At 38.6% G+C, this 24,708-nt stretch overlaps 1 protein-coding gene across 3 annotated transcripts in view; it reads right to left on the bottom strand.

Annotated features, from left to right (window-relative positions):
• The window catches only part of LOC114891739 (zinc finger protein 177-like), a 36,046-nt gene that overhangs the window by 1,651 nt on the left and 9,687 nt on the right, over positions 1-24,708 (bottom strand). The window contains exons 2-8 of one of the 3 annotated variants that reach the window (XM_029216009.1): positions 22,552-22,770; positions 21,947-22,020; positions 19,870-19,952; positions 1,864-1,949; positions 1,157-1,283; positions 628-720; positions 30-112 (exon numbers count right to left, since the gene is read on the bottom strand). In XM_029216009.1, coding sequence (XP_029071842.1) covers positions 30-112; positions 628-720; positions 1,157-1,283; positions 1,864-1,949; positions 19,870-19,927 — 447 coding nt within the window. In that variant the 5' untranslated portion in view covers positions 19,928-19,952; positions 21,947-22,020; positions 22,552-22,770. The remainder of the gene's footprint in view (positions 1-29; positions 113-627; positions 721-1,156; positions 1,284-1,863; positions 1,950-19,869; positions 19,953-21,946; positions 22,021-22,551; positions 22,771-24,708) is intronic. The other 2 variants (XM_029216007.1, XM_029216010.1) reach the window with 2 other exon arrangements.

The following is a 24,708-nucleotide window of genomic DNA, read 5'->3' as shown; positions in this document are numbered from 1 at the left end:
AACCAGGAACCATTTCTAGTGAATCTCACCGTTTTTATGCCATTGGAAGTTTTTTCCCCAGGAACATTCTGTGTAAGAATTGCATCTTTTGATTTAAGTTGAGTATCCTGGTCTGAAAGTGAATGGGGAAATTTTTTATAATTATTGGGAGAAAAAGTAGGGATGAAAGAAAAAAGGAGGCAGGCGCCCTATGGATTTGTTTTCAAATAATAACACTAAATATAGGAGGAAAATGTGAAAGAGAAGATGCAACCAGTGACCAGAGAAATTAATTTAGGAACTTGGCTCTGGAAAAAGATGCCAATGATAGGGACAAGCAATGGAAATGAGAGGTATTTTACTAAGGATTCTGGAGGCTTGAGACAATAAGAGAAGGTATTATCTGGAAAGCAAGTGGGGAGAACTGAACAAAAAGTATTCAAGGAAATGTGAAATTGAAAGAGTAATTAAAATAGTTTTTCCTTTGAGACCAAATGGAAGTATGAATGAATGGAGAGATGGTGAAAGAAGGAAAGCTCATGTAATGGCCTCTGTCTTCTTTCCCACAATGACTGACATTCCCAACTGTATCACCCCTTGCAGGCTGTGGCTATTCCATACAATGACCCCTTTCTGCCTGGGGCTCACCTCTATAAGCACCTTGGAGAATTCGTCTCTGCTCTGGCCTCAGCTCTTCCTGCTCCACCTCAGTGAACAGACTGTGTTTGCAGAGATGATGCCCTGCTCATGGGGAAAGACACATGATGTGGGGAGACTGTGAAGGAAACAAGAAATCTTTCCACAAAATTGATTCCAATACTTTGGTTTTAAAGGATTCTGAAGATAGGCAAGTGCAGCTTTAGGAGGAGCAAAACAATCAGATTATATAACTATTTCACAGGGCCCCAAAACAGACATGCATACTCCTTGTCCCACATGACCTGACTCTTGAATTCCAAGCCCAAGATCTGCAAACTACCTAAATTTTTTAAGGATCGAGAAAATACAATCAGTGCATTTTCATGGGAAGCCACAAAACTGCCCCACAAGGGCAGGAACCATCCATTCTGTCTTTACCATGTACTACCATTCTCTTCACAGTTGCTGGAACAGATATGTGATGAAGAACTATTATGTGTATGAACAAATGAATACGAAGGAATGAGGTCAACTTTACCCACTGAGGCTAGGTTCCTAAAGTTCTCCAGCATCACGTCTCTGTACAGGATTTTCTGAGCAGGGTCCAGCAGTGCCCACTCCTCCTGTGAAAAGTCCACTGCCACTTCCTCGAAGGTCACCGAGTCCTAAAACATCACATGTACACAGGTTCAGCCAAGGACCATCTCTAACTCTGAACCAGAAAGATGGCGAGTGAGGCTGACAGGACTTGGGAAGGAGACCCAATGTGTAGGAAGCTCAGGCGTGCTTCAGAGTTCTCATTATTTGACCCAAGGCTCAATTCTTGGAACTTTACACTTTTGTCCTCACTCCCTGGACCATAACATCCAGCAGCTTAGCAGCTTTTCTAACACAGTGGAACTTATATTTCCACAACTAGGTTGTGAGGAATCTGCCAGTCTTATTGAAGATCAAGACTGAGCATACTGCAGAATGAGAAAAATACTTAGTGAAAAAAGTCTTTATTTTCCTTCATGGCACCGAGCAGAATATGGAACTAATACTCACCCTGGAGGATTATCTGAAAAAAAATTAACAAATGTTGAGGCCTTTCCTAAGACATCCTCTATCTCCTATTCTGAGAAGCCCAGAGAACTGGGGAAGCCTAAGGCCAGCCTGCCTGGGCTGTGAAGCTGTGGGTCATGGGCAAGAGATGTATCCTTTAGCAACAGCAATGATTTTTGGAAACAGTAACTTCCCACATACCTGTGACCAGGTTGCCAGCAATCCTGCAGCCATTCTTCCTCTTGTGTCTCCCTCCTGGCCAGGCTCCTGGACTGGAGCATGCAGACCTAGAGAAGAAGAAAGAAGCCATGAGAGTCTTGGCCTGACAGATATTCAACACTTACAGGCCTGGAAGCTTCCTCACACTAGCTTTAACAACGCACACACAAATGCACATATATGCACATATACATACAAACAATACATTACAGATTTTATCTCCCTATCCAAGAACAGTTAGGAATGGGAATACTGTATGTACTTATTATTATTTTTTTTGCGGTACACAGGCCTCTCACTGTCGTGGCCTCACCTGTTGCGGAGCACAGGCTCCGGATGTGCAGGCTCAGTGGCCGTGGCTCATGGGCCCAGCCGCTCCGTGGCATGTGGGGTCTTCCCGGACCGGGGCACGAACCTGTGTCTCCTGCGTCGGCAGGCAGACTCTCAACCACTGAGCCACCAGGGAAGCCCTGTATGTACTTATTTTTTTAACTTTTCCCTAGACTGAACCACCAAAAATGCCTAGAGTCACTCACAACTCAGGAGCAATGAGCGCTCTAGTGTTAAAATTCCTCAAAATGCCATCTGTCTGTATAAGAAACCAGGACTCCTTTGGCAAATAGCTGAGTCCAATGTGGAACAAGAAATGTGCAAGATGAGCCTGGAACAGCTTATACCAGAAAGCAAGGAGCCTACCACACAGGAGAAAACTTAAAAATGTTCCCACTGGCTTAAGATGGAACAATTTAATAAGAATAATGACTACAATCAGTTGAAATATACCAAATGTAAAACAAAGCCATGAGTCTATAGTGTTACTAAAAAAACCCTCAATGGTCGCTATCGGAAGTGGCTAGGATATAATTTTGTTATTCTGAAAATTCGTGAAAAGAATCAAGCGTGTAGGGCTCCCCTGGTGGTTCAGTGGTTAAGAATCCACCTGCCAATGCAGGGGACGCAGGTTCGAGTCCTGGTCCGGGAAGATCCCACATGTCACGAAGCAACTAAGCCCGTGTGCCACAACTACTGAGCCTGCACTCTAGAGCCCATGAGCCACAACTACTGAGCCCACGTGCCACAACTGCTGAAGCCTGTGTGCCTAAAGCCCATGCTCCACAAGAGAAGCCACCACAATGAGAAGCCCATGCACCACAAAGTAGAGTAGCCCCTGCTTGCCACAACTAGAGAAAGCCTGCACACAGCAATGAAGACCCAACACAGCCAAAAATAAATAAAATAAATTTATTTAAAGAAATGTAATTAAAGAATCAAGTGTATCACCCCGTTCCCTCCTTTATGAACAATATTCTATGATTACCAAATAGTTGTGATAAGGGAAAGCTCTTTATAGAATAATTATAGAAACTTTATTAGGAGCTTCATTTATTATGAAGAAAATGCTAGAATCAGAAAGTCACCATTCTGCAACCACTAGTAAATTAATGGACCTAGGCAATGACAAGAAATGGCTATTAAAATATTAGATGAAAAGTGAATGGGGATGTTTATTTTCAACTTTTAATTTTAAATTATTTTGAAAAAATTTCAAACTCTAAAGTTGTGAGAATAGTGTAAATATGATGAACTTCCCTATACTCTTTATCAGTTGTTAAAGTTCTATCACATTTGCTTTCTTTCTCTCTCTGTAGGGGTGTGTGTGTGTGTGTGTGTGTGTGGGTGTTTCATCAAGAATGATATTGAGAGGAATCTACTTGAGAGGAAATTGCGGATGTCATGACCCTTTTCTCCTACATTCTTCAGAGTATCATAGGAACTTAGAACATTCTCTAACACAAACACAATGATTGAAAGCAGGAATTAATATTACTATCTATCATACAATCCATATGCAGAATTTTACCAACTGGCCCAATAATGTCCTTTATAGCAGTCACTTTTTAAACTTCCCATCCAGGATCACGCCCTCAAAGTATGTTTCTTTAATCTTCTTTAATCTGGACCAGTCCCTCAGCCTTTCTTCATCTTCCCAGGTTTGAAAAGTCCAGGCCAGATGTTTTACAGACAGCCTCAATTTTGGTTTGTCTGTTGTTTTCTCATGATTAGATTCACAAAGTTCATTTTTGGATGATGTATTATGTGATTGATGCTTGTCCTTCTCTGCATCACTTCAGGAGGCTTATGATGCCAGTCTTGTCTCATTATTGATATTAACTTTGATCACTTGGTTAAGGTGGTATGCAGCATGTTTCCCCATTAAGTTACACTTTTTTTCTTTTGTAATTAACAAGAAATCTGAAGGAGATAATTTAAGACTAAGTACATGTGCTGGGAAACTTTATAAAGTAAGATCAAGCTGACACTGGGACCAACTGATAAATCTTAACATCTCAAAAGAGACATCTGGACATCATTAGTTCTGATATGATGTAACAAAAAACAACACCAATTATAAAATATTTTTGCCAAAAAAAAATCCTAACAAATCCTTTAATTAGCAGTTTATAGAAGAAGGGTAAGAGGAGACAGAGGACATGTTAAATGATATTATATACAGGACATAACCAGACAAATCCGGTTTGGAGGAGAAAGAGGAAGGGAGAACTCTTCCTGATTAAGAGACTTAAGAGGTGTAACAATCCATTGTAAAGTGTGGCCCTTAGATCTTGATTTGAACGACTATAAAAACACATTTGAGACACGTGGGGTTAACAGAACACAGACAGGGTATTAGACGATATTGGTAAAGAGAAAAGCATCCTGGGTTTCGGAACCAAAAAAAAAAAAAAGAGAGAGAGAGAGAGAGAGAGAGAGAGAGAGAAGTCCCTGATATGCAGGAGCTGACCTGGTACTCTCAGCTAGGCCTTGCTGTTGTGATGAGCTGGCCTGAAACTCACAGCAACGTCTGGGTGTTCTCCTGTTTAACACCCAAAACAGCAACAAGACAAGGTCACTCTGTGACCATGATATATTGAGACAAAAGCAAGAACACTCTGTAACTGTGTTTGAACATGGACAAAATATAAACATTATTTACACCTCAGGAATGACCAAACATCCCCCTTTTCTGGCTAATATGAGTGACTGCTGCTTGTTTATCAATTATAATTTTAGCCTCTGTATAGTTTTCCCCCTTTGTAGGTAACGTTTACTAAGATTCCCAACACAGAATACCCTTGCACCCTACAACACCCAATCCAGAACTCACCCCAAAAGCACCTAATACGAGCTCCAATTCTTTTTTTTATAGGTTAGAAAAATGTGTGTTTTTTTTTATATTAAGGCTTTGTAGTTGCATTTACTAAGTTCCTGGTTTCAGCTGGCATCTTAAAAATATATCCCTTTAAGTTATGATTTTAGGTTCTCAATTGACAAAGGTCAACTAGACAATGACAAAGTCTAAAAAATGCCCAACATTGACAAAGAAATTAGTTTGAAAACTAGAAAATCTGCCTTCAAAAATAGCTATTTCTACCAAAGTGGACAAAATGTATTGTTGTTGGATTAAACTACAGTTTTATTTTAAATATCACCATCCCTCTGGAAATATCACTATAGCTTGAAAAATCACATTCACTTACAACTCACACTCTTGATCCTTGAAATGACATCTTATAATTCCGATACGCAGTATGCTTCTGAGTCAGTAGTTTTATCCTGGATGCCCTTTAAAGCAACCTTTTGAATGTTAAAATGATGTATGACTTTTTATTAAACTTACTAGCCAATTTGCTAGTATGTATATCAAGAGCAATGTTCCCCCTTTTTCTTTTTTTTCAATATTTATTTATTTATTTGGCTGCACCAGGTCTTAGTTGTGGCACGTGGGATCTTCAATCTTCGTTGCAGCATGTGAGATCTAGTTCCTTGACTAGGGATCAAACCCAGGCCCCCTGCATTGGGAGTCTTAGCCACTGGACCACCAGGGAAGTCCCTCCCCTTTCTTTTTTAAAAGTAATTTAAAATTTTATTTTAATTGAGATAACAATGATTTATAAAATATAAGTTTCACGTGTTCAAAACAGAAGTCCTTAATAAGTCTTTTCTAACACTCTCTTACTGAGATATCCCACAGTTCACCATGGTGTGCATTCTGCCTTGCTGCAGTAATAAATCCAAGTTGTTTAACTCTGTGTGCCCCTGGTGGTCTTTAGCTAAAGACCACTGATAACATCAAGAAATACTGTTAATTTGGGTGTGTGTGATAATGGTGTTGTGATAATGCTAAAAACTTCTGTTAAAAGTTTATTTAAGGGCTTCCCTGGTGGCGCAGTGGTTGAGAGTCCGCCTGCCAATGCAGGGGACACGGGTTTGTGCCCCAGTCCGGGAAGATCCCACATGCCGTGGAGCAGCTGGGCCCATGAGCCACGGCCGCTAAGCCTGCGCGTCCGGGGCCTGTGCTCCGCAACGGGAGAGGCCACAACAGTGAGAGGCCTGCGTACCACAAAAAAAAAAAGTTTATTTAAAAAAATTTTTAAATTGAAGTATAGTTGATTTACAATGTTGTGTTAGTTTCAGGTGTACAGCAAATTCATTCAACTATATATGTGTGTGTATATATATATATATATATACACACACACACACACATATATATTCTTTTTCAGATCCTTTTCCATAATAGGTTATTACAAGATATTGAATATAGTTCCCTGTGCTATACAGTAGGTCCTTAATTTTTATCTATTTTATATATAGTTTTGTGCATCTGTTAATCTCAAACTCCTAATTTATTTAAATTAGGAATTAAAAGTTTATTTTTATTAAATAATTGTCTTGTCAACCCTCAGAATGGGAGAAAACATTTGCAAATGAAGCAACTGACAAAGGATTAATCTCCAAAATTTACAAGCAGCTCATGCAGCTCAATATCAAAAAAACAAACAACCTAATCCAAAAATGGGCAGAAGACCTAAATAGACATTTCTCCAAAGAAGATATACAGGTTACCAACAAACATGAAAGAATGCTCAACATCACTAATCATTAGAGAAATGTAAATCAAAACTACAATGAGGTATCACCTCACACCAGTCAAAATGGCCATCATCAAAAAATCTACAAACAATAAATGCTGGAGAGGGTGTGGAGAAAAGGGAACCCTCTTGCACTGTTGGTGGGAAATGTAAATTGATACAGCCACTATGGAGAACAGTATGGAGGTTCCTTAAAAAACTAAAAATAGAACTACTATATGACCAAGCAATCCCACTACTGGGCATATGCCCTGAGAAAACCATAATTCAAAAAGAGTCATGTACCACAATGTTCACTGCAGCTCTATTTACAATAGCCAGGACACAGAAGCAACCTAAGTGTCCATCGACAGATAAATGGATAAAGAAGATGATGCACATATATACAATGGAATATTACTCAGCCATAAAAAGAAACGAAATTGAGTTATTTGTAGTGAGGTGGATGGACCTAGAGACTGTCATACAGAGTGAAGTAAGTCAGAAAGAGAAAAACAAATACCGTATGCTAACACATATATATGAAATCTTAAAAAAAAAATGTTCTGAAGAACCTAGGGGCAGGACAGGAATAAAGACACAGACGTATAGAATGGACTTGAAGACACGGGGAGGGCGAAGGGTAAGCTGGGAAGAAGTGAGACAGTGACATGGGCTTATATATACTACCAAACATAAAATAGATAGCTCGTGGGAAGCAGCCACATAGCACAGGGAGATCAGCTCGGTGCTTTGTGACCACCTAGAGGGGTGGGATATGGAGGGTGGGAGGGAGACACAAAAGGGAGGGGATATGGGGATATATGTATATGTATAGCTGATTCACTTTGTTATAAAGCAGAAACTAACACACAATTTTAAAGCAATTATACTCCAATAAAGATGTTTAAAAAAAAAAAAGAATTGTCTCGTAAGTCTCTTGCTCTGTAACAGTTCTCCTTCCTCTTTTGCCCCCGGACTGGGTTAGGCTGGTTGCATCCTTATGATATCCTTTTCTTTTAGAGATACAACTCAAATTCTAGGTGAAATGACATGATGTTTGATATTTGTTTTAACATGCTCCAGGAAAACAAAACTCACTTATTATAGTAAGTAAGGGGAAGAATTAAGAGTGCAAAATCATGGTAATCATTGAAGCTGGATAAAGGTTACAGGGAGGTTTCATCATAGTACTCTCCACTCCTATGTTTGAAAATCCATAATTAAAAGTTCTAAAGAAAAGAAAGATAACTTTCCATACAGAAGGGGACAGAGAGAAAATGTACTGGTCTGGACCTTGGCATCCGATATAGTAGAAAAAGAAAATCTTACGTTTTAGTCCAAATTCACATTACTTGTGTAATCCAAAATTATTCCCTTAAGAGAATAATTTTATTTAAAGAAGGTTCTAGGTTTCATTAAAGAGGGTCCCCCAGGCAATTAGTGTGAGCAAATGGACCTATCTCTGGAAAACTCAACTTCAAGCCAGGCCTCAAGAATTCCCACAGATAAAATTCTAAGTAAACTGAGGAAGTCACAGTTAAAAAAATTATGAAACACAAATATATAAAATATATAATGTACCATGAGCGAGAAGCAGTCAAAACACAGGCAGCAGGAAGAAGAAAGCACAGTACGGCAGGTATTAGACGTTTTAGACATTATGTAAAAAAAAACCCTATATTTAACAGGCTTAAAGAAATTAAGAGAAATATGGATGAATATAGAATAAGATACGCTAGAAATGATGAAACAGTTTTAAGAAACAAACGTAACATTTAGAAATGAAACAGATTCGTTGAAGTTAGAAATTCAATGCAACGATTAACTACCAGATTATAATTTTGTTACACCATTTGATGAGAAACTAGCTAGGAATTTCCTAGAATTAGTAAAAGACAATAACCTTTGGATCCAGGAAGCACAATAAATCCCAGGCTGAAAGAATAAAAAGAAATCCACACCTACATTTATTTTCTTCTTTTGTGTTTGATTTTTTTTCCCCCCACAATCTTAAAAGTAGCCAGGGAAAAAACCTAGGTCACCTAAAAAGGACAGACAAACTGATGTCTCACGTCTCAAGAGCAACAAGGTATGTCAGAAGAAAGGATGACACCCTCAGTGTGCTGAGAGAAAAATAACTTAACAACTTAGAATTCTAAATCCAGTTAAAATATCTTCCTTAGGTTCAAGGGTGAATTTATGAAATCAAACCCTGAATCTAATCAAGCTTCTGGACTAACTAGTTTTAATAGGAAATACAGAGATAAACAAGTTAAATAACACAAAGCAGCAGCAATCAGCTAAATCCATAATGCAGGACAAACGCCTTGATATCTCCAATAAGTCAGTGGATTAAAAAAAAAAAGGAAAAAGGAGGAGGAGGGGATAAAACAAACTTAAGAGATACATATTCAAAAAAACAAGGTGGGTACTCTGTTAAGATCCTGATTTGAACAAACTGTAAAAAGATATTCTGGAGACAACTGGGGAACTTTGGAGATTGCCAGGTGGGAAAACGCGGTGATGGTTATGTACCAGCCAGAGACGCATGCTTAAGTACCGATGAAAGGACATGACGTCCAGAATCTGCTGTAAAAACACTCCAGAAAAAAGAAAAAGCAGGTGACTAGGCTACCAGCACTGTCCAACTCTTATGTACACTACCTAATACAATAGACACCATTTACATATGGCTATTGAGCACCTGAAATGAGGCTAGTGTTATTTAAGTAATTTAAATTTTAACTTAAATTTGAATAGCCACATATGGCTAGTGTATTAGACAGATCAGGCCTACGGGATCCAAGAATGGTAAAATATCGATAATTGTGAAAACTGAGTGTTGAAGATAAGATTCGCTATATTATTTTCTCTACTTTTGTGTGTGCTTGAAAATTTCCATATGAAAAGCTTAAAGTTTTAAAAGGGGAGTAAAATAAAGACATTTTAAAGTAAAGACCCAAGAGAGCTTACCCATCTAAAGATCATCACTAAAGTAAATTCTCAGTATTCCAGGAAATAGGAATTTGTATGTCTGAAATGTTAAGTGAACTTTGATTATATAAAATAATAATAGCAATATCTAATTTGTGAGATGGAAAAGCAAGCTGGAATGCTACTGAATAATAAAAATATATAAATTGGGAGGGATGTGACTGTAGTCTTATGCTTCTGGTATTCTTCCGTTAGAGAATAAAGGTATTGATTAGCTTTAGACTTTAAGTGTGCATGATAAAATAGCTAGGGCAACTACTGAAGAACACAGTGGGCTTAACTCACAGGCTAGAAGAAACAATGGAATGAGGAAAAAACTTCAATTATTACAAAGGCAACAAAAATAAGCAGGGGAAAAAACAACAAAAGCAAGTAAAATAAACAGCATGTTGTAAGATGGCAGAAAATGTCTTTATCAATAATCACAATAAATGTACAAATAAATAGACTGAACTCTATAGTTTAAAAACAAAGACTGCCATGTTAGATTAAGATAAATTTCAGCTCTATGCTGTTTCACGAGATGCACTAAAAACAAAACAACACAGAAAGATTAAATCTCAAAAATGGAAATGATATACCAGGCAAATATTAACCAAAATAAAGTTTGTTTGGCTAACTTAATTTCACACATTTTTAAGACAAAAGGCACTACAACAGGTAACTACATTAGGATATAAGATTCAATTAACGAGAAAGTATAAAGATTCTGAAGTTGTATACACAAGTAACATAGTCTCATAAAATTTATACACAGAAGCTAACAGAATTAAAGTAGAAACTGACAAACCTCCATCAGTGTAAGAGACTTTAACACACTATTCTGAGTAATGGATAATCAGAGGAAAAAAAGAGGATTTTAAGGTCTGAATAGTAAAATGAACATCCTTCATCTAAAACACTTACAGACACTACTCTCAATAGAGAATACATATCTTTCTCAAGCATAAGTGGAATGTTTACAAAACTGACCCTACTGCTATACTATAAAGTTAGTCTTAATCCTTTCAAAGAAGATGTATACAGATATGTTCTCTGACCAAAATGAAATTAAGTTATATATTAATTACAAAAGAAAATTATGTTGAACCATATGAAACTGCCATTTTTATAGGTTAAAGAAAAGGTTGAATCTTAGCAGTTTCACCATAGTTCAATCTAATAGAAAAAAGCCATTGACATCTGGAGTTTAGAGAACATTACTACACTTATGAAGAACTCATGGGTAAAAGATATAATTAATGAATTAAATTAGAAATTAAAAAATACATTAATACTATGGTATTGATCAGTGCTAAGTACCAAAACTTGTAGGTTGCAGCTAAAGTGGGCCTTAGGAAAAAAAAAAGTAGGCTTTATGTACTTATATTAGAAAAAAACTTAAAAATTAGTCTAAGTTTCCAATTTAAGAATTTAGGGAATTCCCTGGCAGTCCAGTGGTTAGGACTCAGCACTCTCACTACGAAGGGCCTGGGTTCGATCCCTGGTCAGGGAACTAAGATCCTGCATGCCACGTGGCGTGGCCAAAAAAAATTTAGAGGAAAAAAATCTCAAAATAAATTTTAAAAAATTGAAGGAAAGAAAGAATAATATGATGAACTAGAAAATAAAAATCCAGAAGAGATCAAACAAAAAAATTGATTCTTTGAAAATTAATAGGAAAAATCATGCAAGATTATTCAAGAAAAAAAAGAGGGAGAAGGTGCAAAGAAAATTGAAAAGCAAAAAAAGAACACAATTATAGATACTGCAAAGATTAAACATGTAAGATATTGTGAATAACTGTATGCTAATCAAGCTCAGAAGTCACAGGAAATAGCTCAATTCCTAGAGAAATAAGACTAGAAATAACAAACTGAATAGTCCTAAAATAATTATCAAAAATGACCTGGACAGTGATAGTTGCACAACCCTGTGATTGTGACTAATGCCACTGAATTGTATGCTTTAAAATGTTTATAATGGCAAATTTTATATTGTATATATTTTACCACAATTTAAAAAAATGTATAAAAGTGGAATAATCTGGGTTGTTGCTGACCCCCTCAGAGAGACTCCAGGTCTCTCCAGCCCAAATAATTCACTGCCTAGATAGATTCTTTAAAAAACAAAACAATAACCAAAAAAACAAAAACAAAATAAAGAACTAGGCATATAAACTTCTCCCATGAAGAAAACACCAGGCTCAGAGGTTTTATAGATCAGTTCTGCCATTCAAAGAAGAGAGAATTCTAATCTGACTCAAATCTTTCAGGGATTAGACACACTTATGCAAAACTCCAGAAATGTGCACGATCCAAAACGTCATGTGTGCATTTTGATTAATCTATGACAGTACCTTACATAATTACCATGGGGGGAAAGAAGGGGAGGGGATGGACAGGTCACTTTTAAGATGATGTCACAAAACAGTTTGCCTTATCAAAGGGATTACCTTGATTAAGTAGATAAAGGAAGAGGAATGTTCCTTGAAATTGGTATAATACTGATATCAAACATGACAGCCATTATAAGAAAACAAAATGATACGGAGGTCTCATTAATAAACATAGATACAAAGAGTCTATAGAAAATAAGTCCAAATCAAATACATCAAAAAGTGAGAAAGATAATACACCAGAACCAAGTTGAGTTTATCCCAGGAATGCAAGAGAGGCTTACTAGAAAATCAATTAATGTCATTTGTTTCATGAATAGATCAAAGTAGAAAACAGTATGATCATCTCAATAATACAGTAAAAGTGTTTGATAATACCCAACATTGCATGATTTAAAAATAATTTTAGCCAACTCTATTAAAAAAAACTCAATTTTTAAAATGGGCAAAATATCTATTTTTCTAAAGAAAATACAATGGCCATTAAGCATATGAAAATATGCTTATTATTAGCCACCAGGGACATGCAAATGAAAACCACAAGATACCACTTGACACTCATTTTGATAGTCATAACCAGAAAGACAAATAACAATTGGTGAGTATGTGGAGAAATCAGAACTCATTTGCTGGTGGTAAAGAATAATGGTGCAGTCACTTTAGAAAACAGTTTGGTAGTCCATCAAAATGTTAAATATACGATTATCATATGAATCAGCGTTCCACTCCTAGGTATAAACCCAAGGGAAATGAAAATGTAAGTCTACGCAAAAACTTTAACAAGAATGTTCATAACAGCATTATTTACAATAGCCCAAATGTGGAAATAACCCAAATGACCATCAAATTATGAGTGGATAAATAAAATGTGATGTATCTATACAAAAGAATATTTTTGGCCATTAATAGGAATCAGTACTGACACTTGCTACAATGTGGATGAACCTTGAAAACACTATAGTGAAAAAAGTCATTCTCGAAAGACAAAATATTATATGATTCCATTTATATGAAATGTCCAGAATGGACAAGTCTATAAAGACAAGAAATAGATTAGTGAGTGGTGGCCTGGGGGGTAGGGAAGAATGGGGAGTGAGTGCTAATGAGTATGGGATTTCTTTCTGGGATGATGAAAATTTTCTAAAATTATATTGTGATGATGGTTGCACAACTCTGGGAATATACTAAAATTCACTGAATTGTACACTTTAGTTACGTTAATTATAGTAAACGAGGAAAAGAGGGATAGAAGGAAATGTCTTTAAACCTGAAAATGTATCGAAAACATAGAGCAAGCATTTCAATTTACTAGATACAAGCTGAAGGCCTTTGAGACACAGAAAAAGAAGTGGCTCCTTCTACTAATCATGATACAGACAGTGCAGTAAGTTGGGGAGAGCGGAAAAGGATGGGGAGACATGATAGGTTGGAGGACTGTAAAAGAAGAATAAACCTGTCATTCATGGATGATATGTAAACATCCAAAATCATCTATAGGTTAAGATTATTTGAAAACTAAGAGAGGTGTGCAACTTGCTGGATGCAAAATACACGTTCTGAGCGCTCAAAATAGAACGGGGGCAGTTGGCAATATCTAGGAATATTACACATGACCCAACAACTTTAGTTCTAAAAATCGACCTTAAAGTCCTAAGTACAGAAATATGAAGAAACATGCACAAGCCCATTCAGGTGGGAACAACTCAATCGTCCACCAATAGTGGACTAGGCTGCTTCCACACACTAGAGAACTGTAAGCCAGATCAAAGAAAAAAAAAAAGGGCAGATCTCCGTGAACTGATGAGTACTTCAAAAAATGTCATAACGGAAGAAAATGAGGTACAAGAAAGGGCATCTTCTTAAGGAAAAGTAGTCAGACTTGGGGGAGGCCTTTTAAAGAGGGGAGGACAGGTGATGGAGAAAAGACCCTGCGGACGCGCCCTGCCCTTATTTCCAGACCCGCCTCCTCCCGGGGACAGACCGCCCGAGCAGTCGTCCGGGAGACGGGAAGAAGCCGCGGCCCCAGCAGGCGCGAATGTAACGGGTCGGGGCTTGGAGGACAAGCGGGGCGTCCTGAGGCCCCGGGCGGGAAGTCGCGCGTGAAGCCCAGCAGGAGGCCCCGCGGCCCGGGAGCAGCTGGCGCCGTAAACCTTACCCATGACCCCTCCCCACTATCGACCGGCCCTTCCAGACTCGTGGTCGGAACCTGGACTTGGGCCCAGCCGGATCAAACGCCAACGGATATGGAAACGGGTAAGATGCGCGAAGCAGCTATTGAGGACCAAGCCGCCAGCGGACGCGCACCTCCGCTTCGGGTCCCGGGCCTGAGGCTCCCGCCTCCAGTAGTTCAGTACCCCCCGGAACTCCGATCGGGGAGCGGGGCTGGGAGGCGGGTCCGGAGAGAGTGGCTGAGGCCTGGTCAGGGAGCCTGGGCACAGAATTGAGGCGAAGTGCAGGCAAGTTTATTTTAAGCGAAGGAGGCTTATCAAGTAGAGTAACTTACTCTTGATTGCACACTTAAGTAAAATGGTGCGCAGGCACTTGAGCCCGGGTCTTTTACTCCATATGGTCTCCTCGATGGAAAAAAGTAGAGGTCCCCAAGGTTTTGAAAAGGAGACTGAGCAGTCAGAAGGGAAAAGGAGTCCAAACTTCACTACTCAGCCGTTATGGATTCTCTTGCGGGGTCACTGCCCCTCCCCTTCCTAACCAAAGCAAGTCCCCCAGAAGTCAGAGAACTTTTTTGTCTGGACTCCAATTTAAACAATGATTATCCTGGTATTAAAAACAAAAAACAGTCTCGATCAGCACTTTAAGCTACCCGCCAAGAAATGGATTTTATCAGGGCCAAAAGAGGGCTGATTCTTAAATATGCATAACCGGAACCATGATTTAAAACGGAAATCTGGTAGTAGAGAAAAGACAGATTTTAAGGTGCTTTGGGGTTGTTGTTACTACAGTTAGACAGCCCGAAATAAGGATTTTAAAAATTTCAATAGCTTCCTCTCTGTGCCTTTTCTAGAACCCCCATGAATAAAACATCTGCCTAGACATAAAAAAACTTAATCATTAGGAGGATCCTTATTATTTAATGGAATCACCCGTATCTGGAGATCTGTATTTAAAAGCTCAACCCCTCCCAGCTGACCATGCCTCTCAGGCAGATCGGTTCTATAAAATATCTGCCCATGTAAAGAAGGGCCCAGGAATCTTAGGCACTTAATTACTAATATTAAAGACTAGAAGCATGTGTTTAAACCGGAAAAATATTAATCTACGTTCCATTCCAAAAATATTTTAAGGAGGCTAGGTTCTTTCACCACATAATGAGCACAGCCTGACAAGGCAGTATCATGTGAACTGTGGACTCCAGGCTTTGCTCAAGGAAAAAAAGCAGGATGTTTTGAGGCAGAAGTGCCCACTAGCCTTTCTCAGCTCCACTGTAAACACATGGGGGTTAGCGTCCCCAACCCTCTTCAAAGTTGAAAACATCAGTACAACTTAACAGTTGGCCCTCTGGGTTCTGTACCTGCAAATACAACCACCTATGAATGGTGTAATGCTGTAGTACATATTCATTGAAAAAAATCTACATATGAATGGACCCATGCAGTTCAAAATCTTGTTGTTCAAGGGTCAACTGTAATGACGCATATCCATTAGAGTATCATACAGGGTATTTTTCACTGCCCTAAAAATCCTCTGTGCTTTGCTTATACATTCCACCCGTCACTCTCACCAATCCCTGGCAACCACTGATCTCCACAGTTTTGCCTTTTCCAGAATGTCATATAGTTGGAATCATACAGTATGTAATCTTTCCAGATTGGCTTCTTTCACTTAATAATATGCATTACTTAGTATATGCATTAAGGTTCTTCCATGTCTTTTCATGGCCTGATAGTTCATTCATTTTAAGCACTGGATAATATTGTGTTGTTTGGATGTGCCAGTTTATCCATTCACCTTCTGAAGGACATCTTGACTGCTTCCAAGTTTTGGCAATTATGAATAAAACTACTATAAACATTCATGTGCAAAGAAACAAAAAAAACCCAAAGCATGCATGTACTGGTTTTTGTGTGGACATAAGTTTTCAACTTACTTGGGTAAATGTCAAGGAGTGTGAATACTGTATCACTTGGTAGGACTATGTTTAGTTTTGTAAGAAACCACCAAATTGTATCCCAAAGTGGCTGTACAATTTTGTATTCCCACCAGCAATGAAATGAAACTTCCTGTTGCTCTATATCTTCACCAACATTTATCATTATCAGTGTTCCAGATTTTGGCCATTCTCACAGATTCATAGATTTGTAGTGGTCTCTTTTTTTCATGTGGGCCATCTTTTCAAATGCTTATTTGCTATCTGCATATCTTCCTTGGTGAGGTGTCTATTAAGGTCTTAGTCCATTTTTAATCAGCTGTTTATTTTCTTATTGCTGAGTCTTAAGAGTCCTTTATCAGTTGTGTCTTTTGCAAATATTTTCTCTCAATTTGTGCTTGTCTTCTCATTCTCTCAACAATGCCTTTTTTAGAGCAGAAGTTTTTAATTTTAATAAAGTCCAGTTTATCAATTATTTCTTTTATGGATCATGTCTTCCATGTCATATTTTTTAAAGTATTGCCACATCCAAGGTCTTCTAGGTTTTCTTCTATGTTATCTTCAAGGAGGTTTATAGTTGTGTGTTTAACACTTAGGGCTGCAATGCATTTTGAGTTAATTTTTGTGATGAGTGCAAGGCCTGTGTCTAGATTTATTCTTTTGCATGTGGGTGTCTGGTTGTTCCAGCACCATCTGTTGAAAAGAATTATATTTACTACATTCCATTTCCTTTGCTTCTCTATCAAAGATCAGTTGACCATATTTATGCTCAACATCATTAGTCTTTAAAAGTATGGCTTTACCTTGAAAAAAAAAACACACAAAGAAAGGCAACTCATTTAAATAAAAATTTACTTGGTTTTCTTTCCCAGTATCAATTTTCTTGTATGCAGTAAGTGAAAACATGTACTCCAAAACTTTCCCAAGGTCTTATTTAAAAACTCTTTGTAACAAAGGTTTTTCATTAAAAAAAAAAAATTTTTTTAGGATTTTTATTTATAAAAAATATATAAAAGATATTCATTGAAAGCATTCTAATTGTTTTTACATTCATACATAATCTCTCCAGTGTGACTTTTACAATAAATTAACATAGCCTTTTCCACACTCCCTATATTTATAATCTATGGTTCTTCTCCAGTATGGATCATGTTTCCTAATGACAAAGAACAATCAAAGGCTTTCCTATATCCCTTTCATTCAGGGGATTTCTCATTATGTGTGCTTTCATACTTTCCCAAAGCAGAGAATAAAAACTAAAAAAAATCCTATACTTTTTACATTCGTAATATTTTCACACCCGTGAACTCACAGCTGAATATTAAAGTATAAGGCAGAGCAAAAGGCTTCCCACATTCCTTACAATAAGGTTACCTCCACTATGAATTAGTACATGTTCAGTAAGTGTGAAAGTATCAAAGGCTTTCCCACACTCTTTACAAGCGTTAAGTTCTCTCTCAAATGTGAATGTGTATACATTCAGAAAGGCATGAAGTATTACTAAAGGTTTTCCCATATTCCTCATATATATGGCTTCTCCCCACTGTGAGTTCTTAAATGTTTAATAAGACATGTGGATCGAGTAAAGGATTTCCCACATCCCTTACATTCAAAAGGTTGTTCACCAGTGTGAGTTCTCATGTGCACTGTAAGGCCTGATGAAATAGTGAAGGCTTTCCCACATTTTTTACATTTATACACTTCTCTCCAGTATGTGTTTCTTTTATGTTGACTAAAGTACCAGGATTATCTAAATGCTTTACCACATTCTTTACATTCAAAAGGTCTTTCTGTGCACTCTTTATTTTTTTAATTTTTAAAAATTTAATTATTTTTGGCTACACCAGCATATGTGGGATCTTAGTTCCCCAACCTGGAATAGAACCTGTGCCCGCTGCATTGGAAGCGTAGTCTTAACCACTGGACCACCAGGGAAGTCCTTACACCGTGCATTCTTAAATGTCGAATAAGAAATGAGAATCAAATAAAGGCTTTCCCACAGTGCTTATAATTACAAGGTTTTACCCCAGGGTGAGTTTCCAGGTGACTTTTAAAGCAAGATGAAATACTAAACATTTTCCCACATTCCTTACAATGATAAGGCATCTCACCAGTGTGAATTCTTCATATGTACAGTAAGGTATGAGGAACTAACAAAGGCTTTTCCACATTCTCCAGTTTAAATTCGCATGTGAATACTGTTTTGAGAAAAGTAAACTCTGGGCTACACTCCTTACAAACACAGTGTTTCTAGTATAAAATCTTATATGCTTAGCAAGATCTGGGGAATAAGAAAAGCCTTTTTCAAGTTTCTTACATTTCACAGGCATCAGTCCTCTGTGAATTCTTAAATGCTGAACAACATGAAGATTGAGTGAAAGTCTTCCCACAACCTTTACACTCAGGATATTTCTCTAGTGAGTTCGCATATGTACAAAAAGGTTTGTAGAATGTGAAAGAGCTTTCCTACGTTCTTTAAAAGCATACGTCCTCTCTCCACCATGAAAAAAAAACGTTCCCTAAGGTACGAGGAAGAAGGTAAGCCTTTCTTACAGTCAGCGCATTTATAGGGTTCTCTTGAGTGTAAGTTTTCTTGTGAACCAGGTGTAAATTTTGTTTGAAGGCTGTTTCACACCGATTATACTCAGGAGCATTCTCTCCAGAATGGGTTTTCTTGTGTAGATCAAGGACACAGTTCTTTATGAAGGCATTTTCACACTGATAACACTCACAAGTTTTCTTTCTAATGTAAGCTTTCCTTTGAGCCTTAAGGCATGAGTGTTCACTCAAGGCTTCTTCACAATGGTTAAAATTGATTTCTCTCCAGTGTAGTTTCTCTCCTGTTGATGAAGAGATTAATGATGACTTAAAAAGTTTTCCAACCTTGTTATATTCAGAGATTTTCCCCTCTGCCTTGTTTTTCTATACAAGAAACAAATTAGTATGGCTGAAGTTTTTTATTTGTTTTTGTTTTTCTTCCATTTTCACTGCAATGCATGGTTCCAGACCCTCAGTGCTTTCAAGCAGAATGAAGTGATCATTCCGCTAGGAAGTTCTGTTGTATTCTTTACTTTCAAAGGGATTTTTATAGAGTTTAGCTGATAATTGATCAAGATGAAATTATTTATCAAAAACTTCATCTGGGGCTTCCCTCGTGGCGCAGTGGTTGAGAGTCCGCCTGCCGATGCAGGGGACATGGGTTCGTGCCCTGGTCCGGGAAGATCCCACATGCCACAGAGCGGCTAGGCCTGTGAGCCACGGCTGCTGGGCCTGTGCGTCCGGAGCCTGCGCTCTGCAACAGGAGAGGCCACAACAGTGAGAGGCCCACGTACCACAAAAAAAAAAAAAAAAAAAGAAAAAAACTTCATCTGAATGACATATATGGGAATATTCAGCTGAGTGAACTCTGTGTGAAGAAATATATCGTGAGGGGTGTTTAAAGTTTTTGCCAAATTCATGATGCCCAGAGACTATGAAAAACAGGTGAATGACACTAGTCTCAAATATCTGTCATGGTTATCGTGCAGCTTTCCTATCTTATGGAACTGCTAATTTTCCACTAGTGTGGAAGGCAAGGAATTATATCTTGTGAATCTTACCATTTCCACCACACTGGATTTTTTCCCATCCAAAATATTCCACTGAGGTGCTGACCATCTGGCATTAAGACAAATCTCCCAATCTGAAATAAGATTAAAAAAAATTATGTTCTTGGAGAAATAAATGGAAGGAAGATGTTAAAAATGAAGGCCAATGTGTATTTACTTTCAAACATTGACTTAAGATACATTTTAAAACAAAAAGAAAGGGGCTTCCCTGGTGGCGCAGTGGTTAAGAATCTGCCTGCCAATGCAGGAGACACGGGTTTGAGCTCTGGTCTGGGAAGATCCCACATGCCACAAAGCAACTAAGCCTGTGCGCCACAACTACGCCCATGCGCCACAACTATTGAGCCTGTGCTCTAGAGCCTTCAAGCCACAGCTACTGACTGAAGCCTGCACACTTAGAGCCTGTGCTCCACAACAAGAGAAGCCATCACAATGAGAAGCCCGTGCACCACAACGAATAGTAGCCCCCACTTGCCACGACTAGAGAAAGCCCGTGCACAGCAACGAAGACCCAACAGAGCCAAAAATAAATAAATAAATTTATTTAAAAAAAAAAAAGATTAAGAAGTTTGGCTGGACTAAGAGTTTGGCATGATAAGGTGCTGTGGTCAAATTGGTAGGTGATTTACTAAGAAATGATTCTATAAATGTTGAGACTGACAATGAACAGAAAGCAGCATAACCAGAAAAACAACGTTGAAAGGAAATGAATAAAGAGCTTAATGCAAATGCAAAATTTAAAGAAAAAAAATGGGACAGATCCTACTGTCAAGCCAAAAGGAAGTTTAAGAAGGCGAATGAAAAGTTGAAGAGAAAGGGAAGTTTGAGGTACCCAAGGAACCTCAGAACCCAAATGACCTCAGCATCCTTAGGAAAAAAATTCTTCAAAAGACTCCTGTTTAACATTTCCAAATGGACTGCAGCTCTCATGGATTACAGCTCTTTCTCATAAAGAATCACATGTGCCTTTTCCCTCACTTGGAAAACTCTTCCATTTTCTTCAGCTTTCCTCTTTGTTCCACCTGAAAGATCAGACCAGGTCTGCATAGCTGGTGCCCTGCTCTCAGAGAAAGATGCCGGATGTAAGAAGAACATGCAAGGGATGACAAATACTTCCATAAATAAGGGGCCAAGACTCTGCTCTTCAGGGATACCAAATACTGTCAGGTGTAACTTGAGAAGCAACAAAATTGTTCATGTCCACTTCATCAAACCAGTAAATTTTCAAATAAAACTAAAATGCAAATAAAACTAAAATGCAAACACACACACACTCTCTCTCTCTCTCTCCCACTGTGCACCAAAAGGGTTGCCAGTCTTTTGCCTAAAACCCAAGCTCAAGCTTATATATATAATTTTGAAGTCCTAAGCCTTTTATCCTAGAAAAATTAAAGCCAATACAATGAACAGATCTTCATTTTCAAGAGGAACATCCTGGCATCAGGCAATTGCCATCTCCATCAATGTTCCCTGGAGAAAGAGGAAGGGAGACTCAAAGCCTAGACAGGTTTTATGTTCTTCCATAATCAACCCCAGGGCTTGATGGTCCTCAAGCTCCTTCTCCTCTCTACCTGGACGTATTCATGGTGACTTCATCCAATTACGTAGCTTTAAGAGCACCTCTCTCACCTAACTGAACGTATCTCACCACAACTAGATTGTGACCTCTTCTGGTCTTATTTTTCTCTGTTGACAGGTTAGCCATAGTCCTGAGCACATTACAGACACAGTAAATGCTGGTAAATGAATTATTCCTCCAGTGACAGTACAAATTCTCAGAGGCACATGTCGGCTCCCTGTCTATCATAGCAAAATGAGAGCATACAATCAGCATGGATGAATTGGACTGAATTAGTAAATACTGGACTGAATTAGTAAATACTGGAGTGATAGTATCATTCTCCTGTGTAAATGAAAGACCCTAAGTAAGACCTGAGGAAATTTAACTCGGGACTCAGTCCCTAAGCAGGCCCTATTTGAAACAGAAGCTCTGTTTCACTAGTAAGAAACATATCTACCTCGTAGGAAGAAGCATGTGCTTTTATAAAAGAATAAATTTCCTACTGACCTGAAAATAGTTTGTCAGACACCCAGTCACAATCCTTTCCCCTTCTGACTTCTCCTCATGACAAGAGAAAAAGTCTTGAGAAAGACAACGTTGAAGAGAAGAAACAAAACCTGAGAATCCAGGCTGCCCACAGTTTCCGTACTCACAAGCCTGGCAGCCACTCCACACTAATTCTAAGTGAACATACACACACACACACACACACACACACACACACACACACACTGCTGCCATAAAATGCCCTATAGCCCGCCTCATCTGAAGTCAGAAATGGGATTTGGGGCTTTGATAAACAAGAAGAAGAGTTTAATAATCTAATCTCATTTTACAGATAAAGAAATTAAAGTCCAGAGAAGTAAAACTGTTGGGGAATTTTTTGGCTAACAATAATAACTCATGTGGTTAAGCAGAACCTCTCCCACAAAAATAGGCATACTTACCCCTCTTTCCCAAGCCCCAGGATTTAGACAACAGGATATTGTTATATACTTAAGCCCCCTCCTAGACAGCCCAGAAGCAGGACTGCATAGACCCAGACCACAAGACAGGCTGCTCACAGGCCAGTTAAAGCACGGTCTCTGAAAGGAGCATCAACAAGGACTTACCACAAGGGAAAAGGTCAATGGCTGGCATCCTGTGAATCTGTTAATGAAATCTGCCTTAACATGTCTTATTCCCAAAGTCTCTTCAAGACAGTTTCTGAATTTAATGGATAAGTTAATCTCAATTCCTCTTGATTAAGTAGGAGTCTTGCCTCATACCATCAATCTTTATGCAGGAGGCATTTCTCATCTGTCATCAAGCATCATTCATTAGCCATCTCTCTGTAGAAGATGGAAGTTATATTATGTGAAAGTCATTAGAAACTGTAGACCACATAAATATAAATAATAATTGCCGTTCACTGAGTACTCATTATGTGCCAGAACACACACACAGTGGAAGCTCATATGATTATCAACAGTTATTATTACTGTCATTCAGTAGTTGAGGCAACTTATGTTCAAACAGGAGTAGTAATTGGCTCAAGATCACCAGTTAAGAAGTGGTGAGCCAGAGTCTGAATGCAGGTTACTCCGTCTCAAAAGCCTGAACTCCTGAGGTTACCGTTATTCTCCAATATGAGAATTTATCTTCAATTTTTTAAAAATGCAATTATCTGTTAAGCACAATAAAGGAAAGCACAATAAAACAAGGTATGCCTGTACATTATAAACAGTAATTGCTGTCAACATACTTTCTTGGAAACAGACATTCTCACAGACCTTGAGCCTGCGACCCTCCATAACCACTTGTCCATTATACTTTGGGTCATGGAAACAATACCCCCATAAACACAGCATAACCGCTGAGGCCTCCCTATGAGAGGAGGGAACCAAATCTGGGCCCTTTCATATATTCCACTTTCAGGAGGGGTGGCCTCCCCTGTCTCTTGCCAGATGCCATGGTGCTGGAGGATGTCACCCCTCCCCCAGACCCTTGACTACCTAGGAAGCCCCCTGGGATTAACTGAGTAAATAGCAATGAGAATTGGAGGACTATACAAATGACACTGTTAACCATCATATGTAATGGAGCCTGATGGAATGTTGCTGCTTCCCATCCCTTAGCCATGATGTCCCTAAATAAAGGATGGGACCCAAGAAACAACACACTTGGTCAAACTTCAGGCAGTCATCTCAGCACCGGATGCCCTAGCCAACAAATGGTCCCATCATCACATTTATTATAAACTGTTGGGCTATTATCTAAAAATTGTCCTATTTCATGGTACAGAACTCTGGCAATCTCTTGCCTCACAGGCACCGAAAATATAAATCAAAATCACACGTCTTTACATATAACTAAGACTACAGTACAAGGCCTTGCCAGGATGCTCGTTATTCCCTTTGGAGTTATAGGCATTACTGCTAGTAACAAAGACACGCATTTCACTGCTTAGAATACACAATGTTGGGCTCTCGGAAAAGGTATTCATAGAACTTTCATGACCCCAATAACTGGTTTAACTGAGATGCTTAATAGTCTCCTGAACAATTCCTATTCATTAAATTCCAGTCCAACAAATAAACCTGAAAAGGTCTCTATTTTGCCTCAAACCTTAACCTATATTTATAATTTTTTTTAATCTTGCCCTATCCCATAAGGGCTGGAGGCCAGATTGAGGGGGTGTACTCCACTGGGATCTATTAACCATAGATTGTCCCAAAGACCAGGCAGCTGTACTACTGATATGGGAGCCTAAACTTCATTCAAAAACTAAAAACCCTGTCGAGTTTAGCTACACACCACAGTTTAGGTAACTGTGGACTTATTATTGGTCTGGGTGCTTTCATTGGTTTACAATCCAGAGGCCCAAACCCTCCAAATAAGACAGTGTTTCAACCAAACATGGCAAATGCTGAGATCCACATCAACTGGAGTAGGTACCCACTTGAAAAGGATACTCCAGTCTCACACTCAGCAACATCACCCTGGCCCAGGAGCTCACCACCAGAGATGACGTCATCCCAGGAGACGTCACCCCAGTCTGAGATCTCGCCATTGGAGATGACTTTGCCCCCTGGGCTAACTTGACCCTGACACTAAACCCCAGGGACTGTTTCTTCTAACGCACAGATTGGACATAGGACACTTTGTGCTTTTCTTCCTTTGATATTAGGAATTCTATTATGATTCTGAGTTCCTTGTCTGCTTAGCCCACGATCCAGGTATACTCCTTGCTCTCTGCCAAAACATACACCCCTACACTCCATGCCTAC

This window comes from Monodon monoceros, unplaced genomic scaffold, assembly GCF_005190385.1.
Source record: "Monodon monoceros isolate NGI ecotype Baffin Bay Population unplaced genomic scaffold, NGI_Narwhal_1 Super_Scaffold_12, whole genome shotgun sequence".
Lineage (NCBI taxonomy): Eukaryota > Metazoa > Chordata > Mammalia > Artiodactyla > Monodontidae > Monodon > Monodon monoceros.
The sequence above is the reverse complement of the archived record's forward strand: the minus strand, read 5'-3'. Positions and strand labels throughout refer to the sequence as shown.